At 45.6% G+C, this 26299-nt stretch overlaps 1 protein-coding gene across 2 annotated transcripts in view; it reads right to left on the bottom strand.

Moving 5' to 3' along the window:
• FDXR (ferredoxin reductase) overlaps positions 1 to 26299 on the bottom strand; it is a 137103-nt gene that overhangs the window by 109053 nt on the left and 1751 nt on the right. For both annotated transcript variants that reach the window (XM_077459634.1, XM_077459633.1), the window contains exons 2-3: positions 15709 to 15806; positions 4404 to 4499 (exon numbers count right to left, since the gene is read on the bottom strand). In XM_077459634.1, coding sequence (XP_077315760.1) covers positions 4404 to 4499; positions 15709 to 15806 — 194 coding nt within the window. The remainder of the gene's footprint in view (positions 1 to 4403; positions 4500 to 15708; positions 15807 to 26299) is intronic.

The following is a 26299-nucleotide window of genomic DNA, read 5'->3' as shown; positions in this document are numbered from 1 at the left end:
CTGCCTGACCTTAAAGCACCTTCCTGCAGCCTGCCGACCCAGCATCCCTGCTGTACTACAAGACTGGTATGGTTCGGGAGGGTGCACACTCATCCCCACCCCCCTCCCTGACCAGCCTGTGTGCGCGGAAAAGGGTCTGGTATGGAATTTGGGGGACCCCCACACCGTTTTGGGGAGACCAAATGACTTGGTATGCTCTTGGAGGGGGAACCCATGCCGGTTTTTTATTTAAAATTTGGTGTGGCGTTCCTCCTTAACATTCATACCAAAACAGTGCCTGGTATTGGTGGGGATCCAAGTCAGATTCCTGTTCACTGAAGACGGAAGCAACTCTGATTTCAAGTCGCAGGGCAAAGTTGGATCCAAAGTAGGATGAGTGTTGTGTCGCACCAGTGTGAACTCAGCCTAAAGGGAGCTGAATACAAATGCATGCCACACTTTTCAGATATTTAGTTGTGGAATAGTGGAAGGAAAATGATAAATGTTTTTCAACATTTTTTACGATTATGTGCCACTTTGTTTTGTTCGATTACATAAAATCCCAATAAAACACGCTTTTGGTTGTAACACAACAAAATGTGGAAGATTTCAAGGGGTATAGATACTTTTTCAAGGCACTGAAAGCAGCCTAATAACCATTGCAAAACCATTGCTCATATATGCCCAAACTCTGCAAAACTCGGATATCATACCCATTGCTTTGATGCCCAAACTGATTTTCATAAAAACGGCCTTCCTTCACTTTCTGCGTGAATCACCACTTTCTGTGAACATCCTCGGAACACCGGTTGGGCACCCCTGGCTTAATATATACCAAAGCTCTGAGTGCTTTACTGCTCCTTCTCAATGCAAGATATGGAGTCAGAGAACCTACTGAAAATAAGGTAGTGTAGCCAAGATCTTGCCAGGATTAAATCTTCAACACCACTAGCAGCCAATTTACAATTCCCGAAGTGTGATACAATAGAAAATGTATGGAACAGCAAGTTTGTAAAATGTGAAAAGCACAACAAAGATGAGATTAAAGTGTACGTAAAGTCAAACCCTTTTTGAGTTTATGATAAAATGTCAAAATTAGGAAGCCCCGTCAAGAGTTTTATTGCCGTCTGTCTCCATTTGGAAAACTCACTATTGGTACTGGTGACCATTGTTTCTGTTACAGAAAGTGATTGCAAATCAAAAAATGTCCAAGTTGTCACAGGAACAGGAGGTGAGGGAAAATCTTCTAATGGGGAAACCTGCTTCTGGTGGATAATGGTTAGAAGGGGATATCCCCACCCTTTGGAGAGATATTCTTGCTTCCTGCTGTGTCTACAGAAGACAGAAAAACACTATTCCCCACTCTATCCGAAAACATGTATATACATTTTAAAGCTAAAGAGTGAAATAATGACTCTAAATATTAATTCTGAAAAGTACTCTATATAATAGAGCTGCACGATTCTGGCCAAAATGAGAATCACTTTTTTTGCTTAGAATAAAAAGATCATGATTCTCGCGATGTAAAATCTTTCACATTATACAAAAAAAAAAAAAAAAAAAGAAAAGAAAATGGGCTAACTTTGCAGTTTTTTTTTTTTTTAATTCATTAAAGTAATTTAAAAAAATGTTGCATTTGAAAGACCGCTGCGCAAATACAGTGTGACATAAAATATTGCAACAACCACAATTTTATTCTCTAGGGTCTACTAAAAAAAAAAACGACTTGAAACCAGCAAATGCCAGAAAAGGGTTTAGCGTTTAAATGGTTAAGCATTTTTCACTTACACAGTCTATTCCATTGACAAATTGTTACAATGTTTATACTTAAGTTCAACTGATAAAGAATGTTGTGATTCTTGGCAGACTGCCTGGTTTTTCTCTTCCTTTCTTTTGAGGGCTGTGGCTTCAGAAGAGCAGAGAGAATTCTTTGCATAGACAGAATTGTGAAACACTTTAGTCAAGATTGTGATAACTATTCTTGACGATTAATTGTGCAGCTCTACTATGCAACGAGGATATTATACTTACCTGCTCTGTGTAATGGTTTTGCCCAGAGCTACTCTGATCTTCCTCTTCTGTGGTCCCCTGCCGATGTTCTTAGCGCCTTCTCTTCAGTGTCTGCCCCCATAGCAAACACCTGCTATGGGGGCAGAAGTACCGCTCACTCCCATGCTGGGTTGTATGCATCCATAGACACACATAGGGGGTTATTTACTAAAGGAAAATCCACTTTGCACTGCAAGTGCACTTGGAAGTAAAGTCGCTGTAGATCCAAGGGGGACATGCAAGGAAAAAAAAATCCAGGATTTTTAGCTTGCACGTGACTGGATGATAAAATCAGCAGAGCTTCCCCTCATTTCAGATCTAACCCTTAGATTTAAGACTTCAAGTTAAGTCCAACTGAGGGGTGGATGAAACATAAAATGCTTACAGGCCGAAGAAAAAACACACACACACACACACACACACACACACACACACACACACACACACACACACACACACACACCAGAACTGGGGACTGCCTGCAAATCACAGAGCTAACTGAAGGACTTTACACTCAAAGCCAACATCAGATAAGTCAAACATCCACCTGGTAGAAGTTAGGAAACAAGTGAACAGGAGACCAGGTGGCAGCATTACACAGCTGGATAACAGTTGTTTGATGCCAAAAAGCCCAAATAGCACCCACAAACTTGGTAGAGTACACCAAGACAGGAGAGCGTGGAGCCTGGTCTTTGACACAAAGCACTTGGATGTTGGGCCGTTTGAGCCAATCAGAGATTGTGCACCCTTAGGCTGCATTCACACCTGAGCGTAGCGTTTTCAAGCAGAAAATCGCGCAAATTTACTGCGTTTTTACCACGATTTCGCTGTGTTTTTTACAGCGTTTTGCCACAATTTTGTGCAGGGCAAAAGGTCACCAATGTTAAAAGAAGAAAAATGCCCAAATCTGCTCAATTCGAGCGACAAAAAAAGGGTCCGGAACTTGTTTGAGCTTCAGGCGTTCGGCTTCAGGCAACATGGAGTGGAGATGTGAACCATCTCCATTGAGAATAATTCCCCTCTAGCGTTTTGTAGCTTCAGGCTTCAAGCTACAAAACGCTCAGGTGTGAATGGGGCCTTACAGGGACCACCCAGTATATCAACAAGGGAATCCGATTTCCTGAACAGTGAAGTGGCTGGGAGAAGCCATGGAATCAAAAAACAAAGCTCTTCCAGAGATTTTACAAGATTTTTCAAGATCTCGCAGTTTAGTTGTGAAAGCTTTCTGTATAGTCAAGGCTTGGTCTTCTCAGGAGGCAGGTTGAAGGTCAGGGCTTTGTCCGTGTATCAGGAGAGGTGAAGTAAAGAAGTTTTAATATTTAAGGTTCTCATGCTGGGTATATGACAAGTCCTCCGTCTTAGGATCTTCTTTCATACTGTGCAGACCTTGATACTGCATGGAATCTCCCGCAAGATTGTGTCAACGCCTCTCTCTGCATCAATACACAGAGTATAGAGGAACATGCCCCTTCAAAGGGCACATCTAAAACAATCTGCAATCACAATGACCTCAGTCTTGTAAATTTAATTTAGGGTGAAGGTCTGTTTTAAACTTAGCTTTGTCCTGCCTCCTCCCCCTTCCCCTCTCACATTTTTCGTGCTGCGAAGCAGTGCCTTCTCATTGCTCACCTAGGCAAGAATGAGGTTTATACCCTGCCCAGGTTCTGACCATGCCCAGATGCGTCTCAGGGCTTTTTTAGCGCAGAGAGGTCACACATGAGGCTCTGTTTGCACTGGCAAGGACCGGAAAGCTCCTGATGCATATTTGTGATCGTGAGCTTTTCGAGCATGTGACCACTTTGACAGCCAATCACAGTGGTCACATGGTCCGAATGCCCGCCTCCTGTCATTTAGAAGCTCTTAGAGGGCCGAGAGGTGGTGGTGGCGGGGGTTGGGGTTAAGACTGCATTGGTTTTAGGCCAAGAACATTTTCAGCAAGTACAGAACATATATCTGCCGATCTTGCAAGAAATGCAGCGTTGTCGAAAAGAAAGCACAAAGAACCTCATCTCGCTTGTATAAATTACTAGTTCGATCAATCCACCATGTAATGGATATGGACAAATGTGGACAAGTCCAGCCTGCGTGTTCACCATGGCGCTCTCCATAAGTTTAGAGGGAAAAAAAAAAAAAAGCAGAGACATAGGAGACAGGAAGTACGTTATTTTCAGGATTACCAGGGGAAAAAAGAAAACAAATGCAGTCACCATATCCAAGGACTTGTAAGCTGCAATCGATTACATTTTTGAGTTTAGATTCACTTTACCTTTGTAAGCAAAATAATTTCACATTGACCACCCATGTATATATAGTCACATCTGTTCTTTACCATCCACCTTTTCACACATACTGCAGATTACCAAGTGTCCACTCACCTTCACTTCGGGGTGATCTGGTGCTACTCCGAATCGGACCAAGCCAAAAGGGACTGGAAGTTTCTCATATATATCCACCACTGCCTGTGTGTGGTGCTGAAAGAGAACAAACACTGCAAATGTAATCAGTGCTAATATGACATACTACTACATAGACAACATTTCCAGCCTGGAGGGTATGCAGAGAGGGGAGGAAAGGACAACTACAATACATGTACAGTATATAGGAGGGCACACCACCACTTTATATGTATCTGCCTCTCTGCAACTGCTATTGGAGCTACACTACCAGCACTAATTAAATACTGGCCAACATATCCCAGATGTGACAAAGGAAGGTACGCTCATGCCCTTTACAACAAAGCTCCTTTTATCTTCCTGCTGCTGCGGGCACTGAAGTCTTCTCCAGCACAACCTGACAAGGCGATTTAGTATCAGGAAGAAATAAAAACACGGACAACAAGAGAAGGAATTCTTTACTTGGTGCCTCCTAAAATAGAATCATTTCCACATTAACGCTGTGATATCCAGAATCCAATGCCCAGCAATTCTGCACTAACCATTAACCACTTCACCCCCTTTGTGAACAGGCCATTTTTTTGCCATTTAGCACTGCTCTACTTTAACTGGTAATTGCATGGTCATGCAACACTGTAAACAAACAAAATTGATGTAACTTTTTCACACAAATAGAGCTTACTTTTGGTGGTATTTGATTACCACTGAGTTTTTTTATTTTTTGCAATACGACGAAAATATGGTCAGAACATTTGGAACCCCCCACAAAAAAAAAAAAAAAAAAAAATGATATTTGTTACTTTCAGCTATAAAACATTGCCAATAATAAAAATAAATAAAATAGAAAAATAATCAAATTTTTTCATACATTTTGGAAAAAACGCATACTGCTACAGGTCTTTGAAAGACAACACAAAAACCCAATAAGTCTATATTAAATGGTTAGTGTTAAAAAGGTATAGTGTCTACAAACTATGGTGTATATACTGGAATATTTTTTTTTTTTTTTTATTACTAATGGCGGTGATCAGCTACTTAAAATGGGACTGCGTTAGTGTGGTGGACAATCTAACACTGACTGTCGCCGGGGGGAACTAACTGCCACTGACATCACCAGTGACACTAATACAGTGATAACACTACACACTGTCACTGTACTGATGACTAGAATGGGGTTAACATAGGGCGAGCAAGTGATTAAAGGAGAAGTCCAGCCTGAGCTCGTTAGGTTGGGCTTATCCTATGGGTCACAGGAGTGCAATTCATTTTGCACTCCTGTGACCCGTTTTCAGCAGAGAGCGGTCTGAAGTCTGCTCTCCGCTGATGTCACTGCCATCAGTCCAGGCACCGCGTCATCTAGAGTTGCCACCTCATCCCTTTAAACCCGAACACATTAATTACACAGATTCTGTGGCTGATTAAGGTGGTACTTAAACTCACTTGGTGACTCATCTGCATTAAATTAGCCTCAGAACCTGCGTAATTCATATGCGTTTGGGTTTAAAGGGATGAGGTGGCAACTCTAGCGTCATCTCGATAGCGAGCTTCTGAGAGCCTGAGACGGCTGCTCTCCCCGTCCCTCCTCAGTGCTCCAGTGAGTAAGCGAAGGAGGGGGCAGAGCTGAGAGAACTGAGCCATCAGTGGTGTTCAATCGCTCAGTTCTCAGTGAAGAGAAGGTGGGGGACAGATGCAGCATCGGACCTATTCTGCATCCACCAAGGTAAGTAAGAATCATGGGGGGGGGGGGGGGGGGGGAAACCATACTTCTCTTTTAAATGTGTGCCCAACTATGTGTAAAGTGTACAGCTTTTAATAATAGAGCTCTAAGTTCCTCATCCTCACTTTGCAGAGATGAGAAAAAGATCATTCCCCGTGTACAGAGCTCTGTGTCGATTGTCAACACTGAGCTCTGGGCTATGGTTGTACATTCAATTGTGAATCAATGGCTGGGACTTGCTGACAGACTCCCGCTGAGTTCAATCACAGTGGGTGGCGGCTGGGGGGGGGTTTGCACATGCCCTATACCAGGAAGTAGGCAGAGTCCTATGGGTACATAGCTTTGTCTGTGCAGGCTGCCTGTCTGCACGTGGTTAAAGGGTATGTAAACCCCAACAATGATCTTTGCACCCTTTTGGTCGGTTTAATTTACCATTGGAAGTTTTTTTTTTTATCCATTCTATAAATGCAAAATCATAGATCCTTGCCAGAAATGTTATAAGCTAATAACTTCCTGTATTCTCTGCCTGTACTGCACTTTTGTTAGCATTCCTTGCAGTTCTCTTTTGTAAACTACAGAGCACCTCTCCCCATGTTATGAGAAGGAACTGAAAGGAGGCATTCGGTTGTCCCAACACATTTTACACCCTAGGGCAGTGATGGCGAACCTTGGCACCCCAGATGTTTTGGAACTAAATGTAGTTCCAAAACATCTGGGGTGCCAAGGTTCACCGTCACTGCCCTAGGGTGACAACGCTGCTTCTCCACAGAGTGAGTGTTATCAGCCTAGGACAGAGAATGGCAGGGTCACCAGGTTAAAAAATAAAAAAAATTAATAAATAAAAAAAACGCTGCCACCACATCTATGCACTGCACTTCCCTTATTTGAATTTAAATATACCGCTGAAAAAAAAAATCTGTTTGGTGCTGTTAAAAAACTAGCATCTATACTCACCTCTGTGCTGAAGCATGGATTCAATGCTGCTAGCTCCCCCCTACTGGTTCTAAGGCTGAGAACTAAGTGATCACATGACCGATGATCACTCACAGTTCTTGGTCCAATCTCTGCTCTGCCACCTAGCACTGAAGTGCCAGGCTGGAGGGTGGGCAGGAGCAGCCGACTCTCATACCCCTTTCACACCGAGGTGGTTCAGGCATTTTAGCGATAGAGATAGCACATCTAAAGCGCCTGAAAACCGTTTCCCATACATTTTAATGCGACTTTTCACACTGGATCGACGCGCTTTTGGGACATTAGGAAAAGTCCTGCAAGCAGAATCTTTGGCGCGGTGTAGGACCGCTGTATTTAGCACTCCCAATACGTCCTTGACCATGGAAATGAATGGGCAGCGCTTCCAAAGCACCTGAAAAGCACTCAAAAGTGCCTCAACATGGGCGTTTTAACCCCTTCTTTGAGATTAAAAGCACCCTGCTAGTGGCCGAAAAGCGCAGCTTAAACAGCACTAAAACTAACAGCACTTAAAGCACTAGTGCGGCCTCAATGACATGCTGAACAGACATCTGGATGGATCCTAATATGGTCCGGATCCCTCTAGAGCAGCCTTTCTCAACCTTTTCAACACAGAGGAACCCTTGAAATAGTTCTCCAGTCTCGGGGAACCCCTGCTAAAAATTAGAACTCAACAACACATGATACATTAGTGTGATTGTCAGTGGGAAGAATGGTCCTTACACTTGGGGTCATTGGGAAGAATTACCTCCTTACATATGGCTAAAGAGATCAATGGTGTCAGTGGGAACTTATCCGAAAGGCAGAAATGGCCCAATGCTGAAGGAACCCCTAACAACCTCTGGAGGAATCCTGGTGGAGAATCACTGCTCTAGAGCCTGGAGCTGCTCTGTGCCGTCAGCTGATTCTGGGTCACATGAGAGCAAAATTAAGTGTACTTAAAGAGAAGCATGGCCAAAAAAAAAAAAAAAAAGCTTTAAACCAGTTTAATAAGTGCAAACAAATCCTTGGTAATCATGTAAAGATAGCTGTCCTGTGTTATCTCATAAAGCCTAAATTAAGGATTCTTGCACATGGGACATTTTTACAATCTCTCCTGAGCGATTTAACTTGACAGATAGTAACCAACGTTTAAATCGCCTGTAAATGAAACACGGCTAAAAACGCGAGTTGCCGGCTTTACAAGCTGTTAATTGCATTTGGTGTTTCAAATGCCTCTGAACATTCGTCTCGAATTTATTTTTTTAGTTCCAAAAAATGCTTCTAAACTCAACTGCCTAGAAATGACCCTGCGTACATGTACTGATAAGAGAACAGAGGGGCAGCTGAAAAAAAAAAAAAAACCTGCCCAACTGCTCCTAAACGTCCGTTTACCAGCAGAGATGTGCATGAGGCCTTACCCTCCTAGTTTTTACCTAATACTACAGATGGATTAGATCCTAGGTTTTGAAAATAAGGAGAGTTTGACAGCTAGGCCCCTTTCACACTGGGGCGTTGCCAGTAAAGCGCCGCTATTTTTTAGCGGCACTTTGTCCTCGTTTTTGCAGGGGTTGTCAGACACTAGCGGGCAGTTTTAACCCCCACTAGTGGCCAAAAAAGGGTTAAAATGACCCGCAAAGCGCTGCTGCATCGCCGCTTTACTGGTGGTTCGGCAGCGGGGCCCATTCAGTTCAATGGGCAGGAGCGGTGTATACACCGCTCCAAAGATGCAGCTTGCAGGACTTTTTTTGTTACCGTCCTGCCAGCGCACCACTCCAGTGTGAAAGCCCGAGAGACAGGAGAGGCTCTTTACAGGTGCTATTTTTAGTGCTGTAGCACCTGTAAAGTGCCTCAGTGTGAGGAAAAGGAAAAGACAACTGACACAGCTCAGTCCACAAAAATGCTGTGCCGTCAGCCCACAGCAGGAATTTGGAGCTGAATAGGAAAGCAGGCCCGCCCCTCTAAGACCCCTTTCACACTGTGCCACCTATAGCGTCGGCGGAAATGCGCAGCAAATCAGATGGTAAAAACACAGCTAAAAATAACGACATTTTACCGTCGGATTTGCGGCGCATTACGGCTGCTAGCAGGGGGGGGGTGCTTTTAACCCTCGCTAGTGGCCAAGAAAGGGTTAAAACTGCCCGCAATGCGCCGCAACAGCTGCATTTTGCCAGTGGTATAGCCGCGCTGCCCCATTGATTTCAATAGGGAGCAGCGGTAACACACCGCTCCAAAGAAGCTGCTGGCAGGACTTTTCCTGACACACTGGAGACAATGGTGCAGCCGTTTGAGGGCAGATTGCAGGCGCTATTTTTAACGCTATAGCGTCTGAAAAATGCCCTCTGTGTGAAAGGGGTCTAACATTTCACCTAGAGGTTGACCGATATATCAGCATTTTTTAATTAATCGGCATGGGCCGATTGTGCTGATAAAAAAGGGAGATTTAAAACTTCAGCACGACTTGCACATGACTTCTGTAATGGAAGTCAATGCAAGCTGCCTGAATTCTTCCACTGGAGGCTTGTCTCCTATTTTTTTTGGGTGGCCCTCCACTTTAAGGCTGCTTTCACACTGGAGCAGGCAGGCCTTGACGGTAAAATGCTGCTAGTTTTAGTGGCGCTTTACCGTCATTTTAGTGGCACTATTCGGCTTCTAGCGGGGAGCTTATAACCCAGCTAGCGGCCGATGAAGGGGTTAAATGCGCCTGTGTAGGGCTGCTGCCAAAGCGCTTTGCAGGTGTTTCGGCAGCGGTGCCCATTCATTTCAATGGGCAGGAGTGGTGGAGGAGCAGTATACACCGCTCCAAAGATGCTGCTTGCAGGACTTTTTATTTTTATTTTTTTTTTAACATCCTGTCAGCGCATCGCCCCAGTGTGAAAGGGGTGTAACTGTTACATTTTATGAGATGAAAGGGGGTAAAAAATAAATAAAAATAAATAAATCGGCCTAACATATCGGTCCAAAAAAAAATCAGCATCATACATTGGCATTGGCCAGAGAAAAACCTATATCGGTCGACCTCTAATTTCACCCAATAATAGAGATGTCTGTGACCAAGCCCATATTTGGTGAAACAGAGAGGGGCGATCCTAGGGGGAGATGCAGTGTGTTATGTCTGGGTTTAAAGTGATTGTAAAGGTTTGTTATTTTTCAAGAGGGAAAAAAAAAAAAAAAAAAAAAAACACACCAACATGTTATACTTACCTCCTCTGTGCAGAGTGGCCCGATCCTCCCTTTCTGGGGTCCCCCGGTGGTGCTCCTGGCAGCTCCTCTTCTCGAGTGCCACCACAGAGGGCAGCTTTCCATGGGGGCAATCATGTGGGCACGCTCCCGAGTCTGCTGCTCCATCCATTGACACAGACAGAAGGACTCAGCCCCCCCCTCATATCACTGGATTTGATTGAGAGCAGCAGGAGCCAATGGCTCCTTCTGCTCTCAATCTATCCAATGAGGACCCAAGACAGCGGCTGGAGCTGCTGGGCTCATGCTCATCACTGGAGAGATCGGGTTCAGGTAAGAAAAAGGGGGAACTCTGGGTGGGAGCTGCACCACCGAAGGCTTTTCACCTTGATGCATAGAATGCATTAAAGGTGAAAAACCTTGAGACTTTACAACTCCTTTAAAGTGGTTGTATACCCGCACATCAAAAAAAAAAAACCTGCAAGGCAAAAGAATAATGAGCTGGTATGCACTGCATACTAGCTCATTATGAAATACTTACCTTAGTTCGAAGCCCCCGTATATATAACGGCCCGGTCCACACGGAGTTAGCTGACATCTTGCCATCGCCGTTTCTTCTAGGTTCGCGACTCTGGCGCTGTGAGTGGCCAGAGCCTCGATGCCGTCCCTCCCACGCATGCGCGCGAGTCTTCTTCCCAGCAAAGTTCGGCAGCGTCTGCTGGACCTTCAACCTGGCATTCAGAGTGCATGCGCCGCTGACGTCAGCGGCTGCATGCAAAGGGAATATCCTAAACCGTACAGTATTAATTTTACCTACAGTTAAGCCACCTTATAGGCTTATCGGTAAGTAAAAATTTAAATTAGGGTATAAAACCACTTTATTAAAGTTGGATGTGATCTGGCGTTATCAGTTTGTGACTTCCTGATTCCCATTATCTTCATACACTCTGTTTGGGCTCTGTTTAGTTAGGACCAGAGTTCAAGGGATTTTCATAAAGGCTTGGAGCGGTGAAATCTTCCTACCAGAATAAAGCCAAGTACACACTATACGTTTTTTTTTCATTCAACCCAACGGGCTGAACAAAAAAAAAAAAAAAACAAAAAAAAAAAAAACTGAAGAGCTCAAAAGCAGCCGCTGTACTAACAATCTGATGTTAGTTTAGCAATCTGCCCCACTAAGCGGTTGTGTTCCGACAGGGGGACGACCCCCTCACCAGAACACACCTGTCAGCGCTCTCAGCCATTGATCGGCAGACCTTTTTCGGTCATGCCCCTTCGACAGAAGCTGGACGTTCAACAATCTTGTACAGATCAAAAAGGTCAACGTAAGTAAAAAGTAGAAAAATGCCTGTAATCTGCCCAAAAAGAAGCTTGTGTACTTTTCTGAGCTTCAGGCGATTTGCTTGAGGCGACAGAACACTCAGATGTGAACAGAGGCCATTTAAATTAATGGGATTTTGCTTGTTGGGAGTTTTTGAATTTTTGAGATGAGCCTTTAAAGAGCTGAAAAATGCTCAGGTGTGAATGGGCCCTAATGTGCGCTGATGAGGCTGCACTGGTGGGCACTGGTGGAGCTGTACTGATAAATCAGGACACCGATATCAGTATAGATGTTCCTTTCACACAAGCTTTCCCCTCCTCATGCTGAAGGAATGCCAACAACCCTTCTTGTGATTACATTGTTGTCAGCTGTGACTGGAGACCATGATCTAAAAGCATGCCACCCCTGTGCCGCAAAGGGCAGGGTCACTAGAAGACGTCATGACACCCTCCCAGAACTGGACAACTGCTCTGTAACCGTTATTCGGCTATATCGCAGTCGGCAAATGATTAAATTAATAACAGGCTGTCAGAAAACTCTTCTGAATTAAAAATGTTAATCTGCATCCGCCATAGTGAACTTTAGAGCAGAACTTCACCCAAAAGGGAAAGTTCTGCTTCCCCCGCCTCCTCTCATCACCTTTGGACACTTTTTGGGGTGGGTTACCTGGTTTTGACAGTTTATCCACCACTCCTTGGTCCACGGCCTTCTAGGACACATTTTAGGTCCGGTAACTCTGTAGGACCAGAGCGCATGCACACGCAAGGAGTTACCGCCAGCTTCCCACACTACAGATGCTGATGCCCATGACCTGAAAACTGGCGAAAGAACCGGCTTGAGTGAAGACAGCACTGAATTCCTGGACAAGCGAGTGGCCTTTTAATAAATCAGCAGCTACAAGATTTATAGCCAATAACTTAATTTTTTGTTTCTAGGGTGAAGATCCTTTTAAAGAGCAGTTCTCACCAGAACGCTGTTCAGGAAAGGTGCGCTTCCCACACTTCAGTCAAAATGTATTGCTTTTGTGATCTGCTGAGAGTGCCGATACTTTAACGACGCTCGAAATGCAGATCGCACATGCATAGTTACATAGTATGTAAGGTTGATAAAGACAATAGTCCATCCAGTTCAATGTCTAATTATTTCCCATTTCTCTATAAGATGCACATCCAAGAGTCTTAAAAATATCCATACTCCCCGCAGCCACCACCAATTGTGGAAGAGAGTTCCACATCCTTATTGCCCCGACAGTGAACCCCCCCCCCCCCCCCCTTTTAAGATTAAACCGCTTCTCCTCCAATCTCAGCGTGTGGCCCTGTGTCCTCTTACATTTCTTGAGACTGAATTGTTTTTTCCTATGCTGGGATCACCATTTGAAATATTTGTAAATCACCATCATGTCCCCTCTCAAGCGTTGCTTCTTCAGCGAGAATAGATTAAGTGTTTGCAGCCGTTCCTCGTAATTGAGGTCTTCCTATCCCATTATTAATTTCGCTGCCCTTCTTTGGACTCTCTCCAGCACATTCCTTCTGAGGACTGGTGGCCAGAACTGGACAGAATACTCCAGATGTGGCCATAGCACATCTTTCTTCATCCTTGACTCCCCCCAGCGAGTAGTTTCCCTTTATGGTTTTTGCCCACAAGTACATTACTTTACATTTTTCCATGGTAAACCTCATTTGCCGTGTAGTTGCCCACTCCATTATTTTGTTCAGGCCTTTATGTAAAATCTCTACCTTTTGTGTCGTCCGCAAAAACTGTGATTAAGCTATGTAGCCCATCTTCTATATCATTTATGAATACATTGAATAGAATAAGTCCCAGGACAGAGCCCTGTAACCAGTTTTTTTACCCAAGAACACTCCTTATGGGCAATGCCTGCAGACCTCAGCTTGTAGATTAAGTGCTTATGAGGGATTGCATCAAATGCTTCTGCAAAATCAAAGTGCGTTTGCTGGCACCAAATTGCATGGTAATACAATACCATGTGATTTGGTGAGGCACAGTTTTTAAAAGTAGTGCATGCACTTTGTGTGTTTCAGTTTGCAGCTTATTGAAATTAATGGGCTGCCAAATCACACAGCAAGGGAACACGCAAGAACTGCGGACCACATTTAGTTCTGGTGTGAACCGGCCTATAAAAAAAAAAGGTATGAATTTTATTGTCTCGTTTAGTTGCTTCTTTCTCCTCCCAACACATATGAAACCCCTCCACTCCACTCCACCCTCTCTTTTTCTCTTGCTCTGCCTAGGACAAGCAATAGCGCTGATTGATTCCCTCTGAGAGGTTCCATGCATTGATTCCAATATAAAGTAGCCTCCATAAACCGGAAGAGCAAAGAATATTCATATATTGTGTAAATCCATGTAAAACCTTTTAGAAATAAGATTGCACCAATCAACATTCTGTCTCACATGCAGTATACCCAGCAGTGACCTGCCACCAACCTCAAGTTGTATGCTTTGTACTGAGGATTGGACAGGTCTGAGGCTAGGTTCACCTATGTGTGGCTGTGCTTTGTGTGTAGGAAAGCTCATTCATTTTAATGGGCTGTTCACCCACAGAAAAGCTGGGAAAAAATGCCCTTACCCTTTTTTAAAGATTGGGCCACGGAGAACTGCGCGGTGCTGCTTGTTTTGCTGATGTGTGGGGGGACCCGTGAGCCACGGAGAACTGCATAATGCTGCTGGTTTTGCTGATGTGTGGGGCAATGGTCAAAGGGGATTGGGCCACAAAGAACTGCAAGATGCTGCTGGTTTACCGACGTGTGGGGGGACCCGTGGGCCATGGGGAACTGCATGATTCTGCTGGTTTTGCTAATGTGTGGGGTGACCAATTAAGAATTGGTGTCACCTCTGTGCATCTGAACAGCAGTGTTTCTTTCACTTGTCGGGAACGCACACAATCGAGCACACATTCCCAACATGCAATAATAAGAACCTAGCCTTAACCCTGGCTTTGGACACAAGGGATTCTTGCTATTGTTATTAAACCGCAGACTCTGGGGAGAGATGGAGGTGGGCAGCAGGCAGCTGATGGGACACACTGCATGTTATTATACAGCATGCTGATGGGCATGTATGCTGTGAGTGCATTATTATTTATAAAGGTTTTACACTTTATACCAATATTCTTTGCTCTTTCATGGAGACAAAGTGATATTAGAATCAATGTATGGGACCTCCCAGAGGGGTATAGGGTTACCAATGTGCTCTTCTGATCAAATTGCTAGTTGGTTGGGCATTAAAATGGAGTCCTTCCCCCACACCCCCTTTTGAGACATAAGAAGATTTTGGAGTGTGTGGGAATTTGTGCCCATTCAGCCAAAAGAGCAATCTGTGATGTCAGGTACTGACAAAACAGCAGCCTCCCCTCTACACCTCATATACTTCTATAGTGGTCCTCAAAGTTAAAGCGGAGCTCCACCCAAAAGAGGAAGCTCCGTTTGTTCGCACCCTCCTCCCTCCACTGCCACATTAGGTGCTTTTTGGGGAGGGAGCGGATACCTGGTTTTGACAGGTACCCACTTCCTGGTAAGACCACCACACGAACGATCTACATTATGTCTGGTCCCAACTCCTCCTTCCCCCTATTGCTTTCTGGGACCTGTGTGTGTCCCAGAAGAGGGCAGGACCATTCGGAAAGTGCATCGCGACTTGCATATGTGCAGTAGGAGCCCAGCTGTAAAGCCTGAAGGCCTCCCTGCTGTTTACCCTTACTTGCAATGCCGGTGATGAACGAATCGGCTTGGGGTCCAACATTACGGGATCCTTGGACAGGTAAGTGTCCAGTAATATGTAGCTGCTGACTCTAAAATGTTTTTTTTTTATTATTATTATTTATTTTATTTTTTTTAACACAGACTAGCACTCGGCTTTAACTGTTGCCAGACCCCCAGTGAGGTTAGGCTACATCGTGCCCCCTCCCAGTAGCTACATCTATAATTTATACTGCAATAGGGGACATGCACATCACATGTGACACCTTGATTCACCTACCCCTGGATTTTAGGTATGTACCCCATGCCACGATGTCTGCTCCTACACTGCATAGCTTATGTAAAATCTTTTCAATACAAAATTATTGAAAACAGAAAAGTATCAGCAGTTCATTATTTTACCTTTAACAGGTGCTGAGCTGTGTAAAATCCAGCAGGACCACTGCCAACAATGCAGATCTGTAGAGGGTGTGCAGTTGAGGTCAGTGTCCTCCGCAGACCTTGATGTAATATAGAAAATATACATTATTCGTAAGGCTTTTAGCACATTACAGTAAATGTAAACCGCATCACTAAAATCTAAAGATGTTAACATGTTAACATCATTTTAAAAGAAATGTTTTTAAATACCTTATGATCCTACTTCTTTAGACACTCCCTGTTACGCAGTGACACCACTATCTCGGTTTCATAAAAGTCATCCTGTGTAGTCACACTGCTGCATCCACCTACAGTCTCCACTGGCAGTGTATGTGCTGATGCTCATTACACAGGCATGATCCACCATTGTCACCATCAGGTAGCCCCACCCCTGAACAATGACATGCAACCTCCAAGGAGTTTGCGCATGTAGACAAGTAGTGACTGCAAAGCGCCTGCAGGAGGATCAGCAGCTCTAAAACGGCAAGGATGGGGGGGGGGGGGGGGAAACAAAAAAACACACACACACACACACACACACACACACACACACACACACGAAAACAGTAGGGTTGGTTTACTAAAGGAGTTGAGAATCTCCACTCAATACATTGTAATCAGGTTCACTTTCAATACAGAATTATGTGCAATGGACGTAAATTAGGTATATGGAGGAGTTTCTGGTATGGAAAATATCTAGCAAATAAAATCCTGGCCAAGACTCAAACCTCACCCTCTAATAATGTATATAAAAAAGTAAATTGTACTGAATGGTACCTGCCAGGTTGGAAAGCCACAGCACACATGTACCAAACCCACTAAATGATAGTTATTCTTTAACCACTTACCGACTGGCTCGCGCCAATATGTCAGCAAAGCGGCACGGGTGCACAAAGCGACGTACCTGCACGTCGCTTCGTCATCCGCGGTTAACAGAAGCGTGCCTGCGGACTATATGTCCGCCGGTGGCCCACGATCTTGACACGGAGATGCCTATGTAAACAAGGCAATTCCCTGTTCTGCCTAGCAACATGACAGCTCTACTGTTCCCTATCATCGGGGAGCAGTGATCGCTGTCATGGCAGTGGAAGCCCACCCCCCCCCCCTCTTTCCCCACAGTTAGAATAGTTTGCGCAAACCAATATACGCTTATTGCAATTTTTTTTCTACCAAAAGATATGTAGAAGAATGCACATTGGCCTAAACTGTGGAAGAAATTTGTTTTTGTTTTTTATATATTTTTGAGGGATTTTATAGCAGAAAGTAAAAAAAAAAATTGTTTTTCAAAATTGTTACTGTGTTTATAACGCAAAAAATAAAAACCGCAGAGGTGATCAAATACCACCAAAGGAAAGCAATTTGTGGAAGAGGAAGAGGAAGAAGAAGAAAATTTTGTTTGGGTACAACTTCACACAACCGCGCAATTGTCAGTTAAACCGACGTAGTGCCGTATCGCAAAAAAGGGCCGAGTCAGGAAGGGGGTAAATCCTTCCCGGGACTGAAGTGATTAAATACAACAATGAACAAAACAACCCTCCAAGTCTAAAAGCCTGTTTATAATGTAATACATCTAAAACAAATAGACCCTCAGCAGGGTGTTTATATGGGTTATACCAGGGGTCTCAAACTCAAAATTACCATTATTAAACCCAGCATTGGTGTCCGCAAACGCATTATTAAACCCATTACCCACCACACTCCAATTTCTACCCCAGTCACCCCACTAAGGACTTGCCTCAATGTGATGGCTCACTCGCCTCTCCTCAAGTTAGCTCCTGACTTCAACACGGGGCACCCAGGGGACACAATCTCCTACCCTGAGGTGGCAGCAGGACCCTGAATCTGGGGCTCTGATCAATCACCAGTGCCTAGGTGGGCAGGGAGATGGGCGTATCCTTTCTCCGCTCTGTTCTTTCTCTGGGCTGCAGCAGCGTGCAGCAGAGAGGACACAGGAGACGGAGACAAAGCTCTTTGGCGCCTCCCCCTCTGGGGTGCAAACCCATCCAGGATCAGCCCCGTACTTTGGGGCCGGTACTTTGAGACCACTGGGTTATACCCTCTGTTGGGCCTTTATAAAAATGAATGCATCGGATCGCATGGAAAAGGTATAAATTAGCGTTCACCTCATCCATGCGCTTGAAGAAATCGTCCCATAACATCTGAATTTGGAACCATTTTTAGTAACAGCCTCATCCATCTAATGCAGTTATTGCAGTTGGACGGCCTGCAGAATTTACACAGCAGCATCTGAATGTCTGAACTTCCAACTCTAACGCCGAGCAAAGGACAAGGATTCAACCCTCACCAACAATCTGATCTGTGAAAATTTATGTCATCGGGGGGCCCACCGTCTTTTTCTGGTTCTTGTAGCACATTAATAGTGTTGTGAAGGTTTCCCTGAAGCCTCCTGGGACAGATGATGCGGATATCCCAGAAGGCTTCGGGAGTGAAGGAGGAAGTCATTCTTGCCTAGGTAAGAAAGATGGAAGCACACCCACAAAAAAGTTATTTCATCATCATTCTCCTGCCTCTAAGGCTCGGCTCACGCTGCTGTGATCCGATTATGTGATGCTACTTCGAAGTGGTTTTTATATTCCAAGGGGTCAATATTGTGCTGAAATCACACCAAAGTAGTACAGGAACCTTTTTCAAAATCGTGCTGTGCTGGATTGATGTGAAGGGACACCATTGAAATCAATGCGATTTTCATGGTCATGCGATTCTGTGTGACTTAAGTCACCTCTGAAATAAGATCGTGTGAGAAATAACCTGCTAATATGAAAATTTTGTGAAAAAAAAAAAAATCTCGATTTTGCAAAGAATTGTGGAAAAAAATGACAACTTAAAAAAAAAAAAAAAACTCATCATGCCTCTTACTAAATACCTTGGAATGTCTTCTTTCCAAAAAGGGGTAATTTGTACTTTTTCTGGCATGTTAGGGTCTCAAGAAATGAGATAGGCCTTCAGTACTTCAGGTGTGATCAATTTTCAGAGATTGGCACCATAGCTTGTGGACTCTAACTTTCACAAAGACCAAATAATATCCACAAATTTGTACTTATTTTTAGTATGTAGTAGTATATATTTTGGCCAAAATGTATCAAGAAAAATTACAAGTTTGCTAAATTTTATAACCAAAATGAAGAAAAAGTGATGCTTTTACCGAATTTTCAGTCTTTTTTCTTTTATAGAGCAAAAAATAAACAACCCAACGGTGATTAAATACCAAACGAAAGCTCTATTTGTGTGAAAAAAGGACAAAAATTTCATATGGGTACAGTGTTGTATGACAGTATCATTCAAAATGTGAGAGCAACAAAAGCTGAAAATTGGTCTGGTTGTTAAGGGTGTTTACGGTAAGTGTCCAGTGGTCAAAATAATAAACATGTTATACTTGCCTGCTCTGTGTAATGGTTTGGCACATAGCAGCCCAGATCCTCTTCTTGGGTCCCCGCAGGCAGCACAGGCTCCCCCTCTTCAGTGAGTGCCCCGGTAGAAAGTGTCTTTCTATTGGGGAGCACTTGGACAAGCTCGCTCCTGTGCTGGCCCCAGCTCCCTCAGAGTATTTGATTGACAGCAGCAGAAGCCAATGACTTTCCTTCCTGTCAATATGCACACTGAGGAGGGAGTTGCGACAGCCGCTGCTCTCATGCACATCACTGGATCGAGCTCAAGTAAGTATAACGGGGGGGATTGAGCAGCACAGGTTTTTTAGAATGAAGGCAAGACCTCTTTTACATTGGCAAAACCGGCTGTTAGCGCTAAAGTGCTGCTTTTCAGCCACTAGTTGGGCGATAAAAAAAAAAAAAAAAAAAGGTAAAAACTCACAGTGCTTTCAATTTGATTTTAAAAAGGTGCTTTGGAAGCGCTGCAGGGTAATTAGAATGGGCGAGATCTCCCAGAAATTACAACCTGACAGGGGTTGGATGATGCGGCGACATCACATTCTGCATCTTGTCCAATCAGAAAATGTTTTGTATTCAGTGAGAAAATGAAAAGCATTCTCTGAATGTTGCCCGTGTTGAGCGGCTGATGTTCACAAGGCATGAAATGAGATGACTGGAGTAGCATTGTGTACTTCGGTGATTTCCAGCGGGCTCCCATAGGTATGGTATGAAAAAACAAAAAAAATAAAATAAAATAGATAGATAGATATATATATATATATATATCAGATCATATCTTCATTAAAGTGGAGGTGGAGTTCTACCCAAAAGTGGACGTTCCGCTTTAAGGACTCCTCCCCGTTTGTGAAACAAAACTTTTGGGAAGGAGAGAGTAGGTACCCACTCCAACTTTTGTTTGCCTTAGGTGAATGGAAGTGGATTTTCTCCTTCCCTCTCCCTCCCGAAGTCTTCTGGGACACATGATAGGTCCTAGAAGACTTTGGGATCAGTTACAGAGCGCAGCACCACTCACGAATGCGCCAGTGGGCACCCGGCTGTGAAGCCCCAAGCTGTCACAGGTAGGTGCCCATAGTAGAGGTTCTGGCGGCCTCGAGGGACAACAGAGTGTGAAAACAGCTGGGGTGAACACACCATTGGACCGTGAGACAGGTTAGTGTGTGTGTTTATTAAAAGCCATCTGTTACACTTTTTGTAGCTGCTGACTTTTAATAGACCTAGAAACTACTGGAACTCTGCTTTAAAGTAGCGGATGTGTATGTATTTGTGGAGATTAGGGATCATCATTAAGCCCTTATTCACACTGGAGCGATTTGTCATGCGATTTGACAAGCAATGGCACTGTTTCATTCAGTTTGGCACTGCACAGATTTGCAAAAGTAGTTCTTGCATTGCTTTTGGCGACCTCAATGGACATATCTGTTCATGAAGCCGCACTGATGTCTTTCAAGTCAGACCCGAAGTCGCACTGAAATGTGACTTTGAAATCGTGCGAGGGCTTAGTGTCCAGACAGATTTCTGATGAAACTTTTTCAGAGCCGTCATCTTTCATCCATGTTTAAAGATAACAGCACCCTTAAACAGGCCAAGTAGGGTTAGAAGCAGTTTTTTCTTCCAGGACCCCATTTTCGACGGTTGAAACTTCGGTGCATCACTTGCATGCATACATATTGCGGTCAGCAAGTAAATGTGATCCGAGTCTCCCGATCCCCTCCATGATCTATGAAACTGGAAGCATCAATGATTTTTTCACTTGCAGTTTCAGTTTATTTTTTTTACAAGCTCTTAGTGGCTTGTACAGCATCTGATCAAACTGATTTGATCAGATACGAGAGCTGGCGTCCAAAAGACCCCAGATCTCTTTATAAAGAGGACCTGTCCTGGCCCATGCTATCACAGAGGATGTTGTTCATCCCCTGTGACAGCAAGAAAGTTGATCCAAAAAAATTAAAATAAACGCTAGCTCCCGTTCGCATACAAATGTGAATGAGCGTGTAGGTCCTACGCCATATGGTAAACGGTGATCTTACGACATGTCAGGTATTGTCACGAACGTCAGAGTGAGAGCAATAATATTAGCAACAGACCTCCTCCAACTCTAAACTGGTAACGGAGTTTAAAGTGTCGCCTATGGATAATTTAACTACTTCAATACAGGGCACTTACATCCCTTCCTGCCCAGGCCAATTTTCAGCTTTCAGCGCTGTCACACTTTGAATGACAATTGCGGTCATACAACATTGTACCCAAACAAAATTATCATAATTTTGTTCCCACACATAGAGCTTTCTTTTGGTGGCATTTGATAACCTCTGTTTTTTTATTTTTTGCTAAACAAAAAAAAAAAATTATTTGGAAAAAAAAACATTTCTTTTGTAAATAAGTTTCCTCCTTCACTGATGGGCACTGATAAGGTGGCACCAAGAATGGGCACTGGTAGGTGGCACTGATATACAGCACTGATGGGTACTCGTGAGTGGTACTGATAGGCAGCATTGATAGGCATCACTGATGGCACTGGTGGTCCAGGGTGGACATCCGAGGGGGGGGCTGCACTGAAACAATCAGCACAGGTGCCCCCCCCCCCCTGGCGGCGGGGGCAGGAAGTGGTTAATGTAGCATAGTTTGTCACCATTTTCACAATCATTCCAAGCAGCCCATGAACTGGTTAAATGTTTTCCAAAGCTTGCCAGTGTTTCTCAGGCTTACCGTTTCACCCGAAGAACGATCTGTTGGTGCAGCTGGCTGCTTCCATAGGCGATCAAAGAGTACATACTATGTCATTGACTCTATGGTCTTGGAGGACTAGAGCGACAGTCCAGGCTAAAAGTATAATATTAATAAATATATATATTTTTTTATTTTTTTTAAAGCTAAAGGAGAGATTTGGGGGTCTTGTTGACCTCAGATCTCTCCATAAAGAGGACCAGTTAGCCTTTTTTCTATTACAAGGGATATTTACATTCCCTGTAATAGAAATAAAAGTGATACAATTTTTTATTTTATTTTTATAAAATGAAGGCGCCTCCATCCCTCAGTGTAGCAGTGAACACATTATGTAAATGGTGTTTGCACCACACGTGAGGTATTGCTGCTATCATTAGAGTGAAAATAATAGCAATAATTCTGCCGCTAGACCTCCTCTGTAACGCCAAACAGGTAACCTGTAAATGCGTTTACAGCGTCGACTATGGAGATTTTTAAGTACCATAGTTTATTACCATTTAATAAGTGTGCACGATTTTAACGCGTTACATAATCTTTCACATTTTACAAAAAAAGAAAACATTTTGTAATGCATTAAAAAAATAAAAATAAAAAATTAAGAATTGTGACATACAAAATTGCAACAATCGCCATTTTATTCCCTAGGGTCTCTGCAAAAAAATAAAGTACTGTTTGGGGGTTCGAACTAATTTTCTAGCAATAAAATAGGGATTTAAAAAGTGTCAGAAAAAGCCTGTTCGGCAAGTGTATTTTTTCCTGAAAATTTGCATTTGAGTAATGGCTGTGCAAAGATCATGTGACATAAAACCCGACATTTTATTCTGTAGGGCTCCTAGTTTTAGAAAATATTAGGGGTGCACCGAATGGGTTTTTTGGTGCCGAAACCGATACCGAAAATGAAAAATACACTAGGCCGAAAACCGAAACCGATACCGAAAATGACTGTTTTTAAAAAATATTTTCATACAGCAGATGGTCGGAGACTGCAGGCATGGTGCAGGAGGTGGTCGGAGACTGCAGGCATGGTGCAGGAGGTGGTCAGAGACTGCAGGCATGGTGCAGGAGGTGGTCAGAGACTGCAGGCATGGTGCAGGAGGTGGTCAGAGACTGCAGGCATGGTGCAGGAGGTGGTCAGAGACTGCAGGCATGGTGCAGGAGGTGGTCAGAGACTGCAGGCATGGTGCAGGAGGTGGTCAGAGACTGCAGGCATGGTGCAGGAGGTGGTCAGAGACTGCAGGCATGGTGCAGGAGGTGGTCAGAGACTGCAGGCATGGTGCAGGAGGTGGTCAGAGACTGCAGGCATGGTGCAGGAGGTGGTCAGAGACTGCAGGCATGGTGCAGGAGGTGGTCAGCGACTGCAGGCATGGTGCAGGAGGTGGTCAGAGACTGCAGGCATGGTGCAGGAGGTGGTCAGAGACTGCAGGCATGGTGCAGGAGGTGGTCAGAGACTGCAGGCATGGTGCAGGAGGTGGTCAGAGACTGCGGGCATGGTGCAGGAGGTGGTCAGAGACTGCGGGCATGGTGCAGGAGGTGGTCAGAGACTGCGGGCATGGTGCAGGAGGTGGTCAGAGACTGCGGGCATGGTGCAGGAGGTGGTCAGAGACTGCAGGCATGGTGCAGGAGGTGGTCAGAGACTGCAGGCATGGTGCAGGAGGTGGTCAGAGACTGCAGGCATGGTGCAGGAGGTGGTCAGAGACTGCAGGCATGGTGCAGGAGGTGGTCAGAGACTGCAGGCATGGTGCAGGAGGTGGTCAGAGACTGCAGGCATGGTGCAGGAGGTGGTCAGAGACTGCAGGCATGGTGCAGGAGGTGGTCAGAGACTGCAGGCATGGTGCAGGAGGTGGTCAGAGACTGCAGGCATGGTGCAGGAGGTGGTCAGAGACTGCAGGCATGGTGCAGGAGGTGGTCAGAGACTGCAGGCATGGTGCAGGAGGTGGTCAGAGACTGCAGGCATGGTGCAGGAGGTGGTCAGAGACTGCAGGCATGGTGCAGGAGGTGGTCAGAGACTGCAGGCATGGTGCAGGAGGTGGTCAGAGACTGCAGGCATGGTGCAGGAGGTGGTCAGAGACTGCAGGCATGGTGCAGGAGGTGGTCAGAGACTGCAGGCATGGTGCAGGAGGTGGTCAGAGACTGCAGGCATGGTGCAGGAGGTGGTCAGAGACTGCAGGCATGGTGCAGGAGGTGGTCAGAGACTGCAGGCATGGTGCAGGAGGTGGTCAGAGACTGCAGGCATGGTGCAGGAGGTGGTCAGAGACTGCAGGCATGGTGCAGGAGGTGGTCAGAGACTGCAGGCATGGTGCAGGAGGTGGTCAGAGACTGCAGGCATGGTGCAGGAGGTGGTCAGAGACTGCAGGCATGGTGCAGGAGGTGGTCAGAGACTGCAGGCATGGTGCAGGAGGTGGTCAGAGACTGCAGGCATGGTGCAGGAGGTGGTCAGAGACTGCAGGCATGGTGCAGGAGGTGGTCAGAGACTGCAGGCATGGTGCAGGAGGTGGTCAGAGACTGCAGGCATGGTGCAGGAGGTGGTCAGAGACTGCAGGCATGGTGCAGGAGGTGGTCAGAGACTGCAGGCATGGTGCAGGAGGTGGTCAGAGACTGCAGGCATGGTGCAGGAGGTGGTCAGAGACTGCAGGCATGGTGCAGGAGGTGGTCAGAGACTGCAGGCATGGTGCAGGAGGTGGTCAGAGACTGCAGGCATGGTGCAGGAGGTGGTCAGAGACTGCAGGCATGGTGCAGGAGGTGGTCAGAGACTGCAGGCATGGTGCAGGAGGTGGTCAGAGACTGCAGGCATGGTGCAGGAGGTGGTCAGAGACTGCAGGCATGGTGCAGGAGGTGGTCAGAGACTGCAGGCATGGTGCAGGAGGTGGTCAGAGACTGCAGGCATGGTGCAGGAGGTGGTCAGAGACTGCAGGCATGGTGCAGGAGGTGGTCAGAGACTGCAGGCATGGTGCAGGAGGTGGTCAGAGACTGCAGGCATGGTGCAGGAGGTGGTCAGAGACTGCAGGCATGGTGCAGGAGGTGGTCAGAGACTGCAGGCATGGTGCAGGAGGTGGTCAGAGACTGCAGGCATGGTGCAGGAGGTGGTCAGAGACTGCAGGCATGGTGCAGGAGGTGGTCAGAGACTGCAGGCATGGTGCAGGAGGTGGTCAGAGACTGCAGGCATGGTGCAGGAGGTGGTCAGAGACTGCAGGCATGGTGCAGGAGGTGGTCAGAGACTGCAGGCATGGTGCAGGAGGTGGTCAGAGACTGCAGGCATGGTGCAGGAGGTGGTCAGAGACTGCAGGCATGGTGCAGGAGGTGGTCAGAGACTGCAGGCATGGTGCAGGAGGTGGTCAGAGACTGCAGGCATGGTGCAGGAGGTGGTCAGAGACTGCAGGCATGGTGCAGGAGGTGGTCAGAGACTGCAGGCATGGTGCAGGAGGTGGTCAGAGACTGCAGGCATGGTGCAGGAGGTGGTCAGAGACTGCAGGCATGGTGCAGGAGGTGGTCAGAGACTGCAGGCATGGTGCAGGAGGTGGTCAGAGACTGCAGGCATGGTGCAGGAGGTGGTCAGAGACTGCAGGCATGGTGCAGGAGGTGGTCAGAGACTGCAGGCATGGTGCAGGAGGTGGTCAGAGACTGCAGGCATGGTGCAGGAGGTGGTCAGAGACTGCAGGCATGGTGCAGGAGGTGGTCAGAGACTGCAGGCATGGTGCAGGAGGTGGTCAGAGACTGCAGGCATGGTGCAGGAGGTGGTCAGAGACTGCAGGCATGGTGCAGGAGATGGTCAGAGACTGCAGACATAATACAGGAGATGGTCAGAGACTGCAGACATAATACAGGAGATGGTCAGAGACTGCAGACATAATACAGGAGATGGTCAGAGACTGCAGACATAATACAGGAGATGGTCAGAGACTGCAGACATAATACAGGAGATGGTCAGAGACTGCAGACATAATACAGGAGATGGTCAGAGACTGCAGACATAATACAGGAGATGGTCAGAGACTGCAGACATAATACAGGAGATGGTCAGAGACTGCAGGCATGGTACAGGAGATGGTCAGAGACTGCAGGCATGGTACAGGAGATCAAAGCAGCCTCACCAGTTCCCCTCAGATGCAGCCTGCCTGATAAAAATACATGCACAGTGTTTTCCATGTATTCCAATGGCTGTAGTTCACACCATGCAGTCAGTTTCCGGTGCAGAAACTGACTGCATGGTGTGAACTAGAGCCATTGGAAGACATGGAAAACACTGTGCATGCATTTTGTGCAAAAAAAAAAAAAAAGCACACGGAACTGCATCTGGTGTGAACTGGCCCCAAGCAAGCTACCTGGTTCCGTTCCAACAGACTTCTATTGGGAATGCTCATATCGTTACCTGTACTAGCAATAACTTAACCCTTCCCAATTCTATCACATGGAGATAAAAACCTAGCTGGGTCAAAATCAAGATT

Source organism: Lithobates pipiens, unplaced genomic scaffold (genome assembly GCF_037356315.1).
Source record: "Lithobates pipiens isolate NorthernLeopardFrog02 unplaced genomic scaffold, aLitPip1_a1.2 Scaffold_28, whole genome shotgun sequence".
In the NCBI taxonomy this organism is placed as follows: Eukaryota; Metazoa; Chordata; class Amphibia; order Anura; family Ranidae; genus Lithobates; species Lithobates pipiens.
Note: the sequence above shows the minus strand (reverse complement) of the source record. Positions and strands in the feature narration are given on the sequence as shown.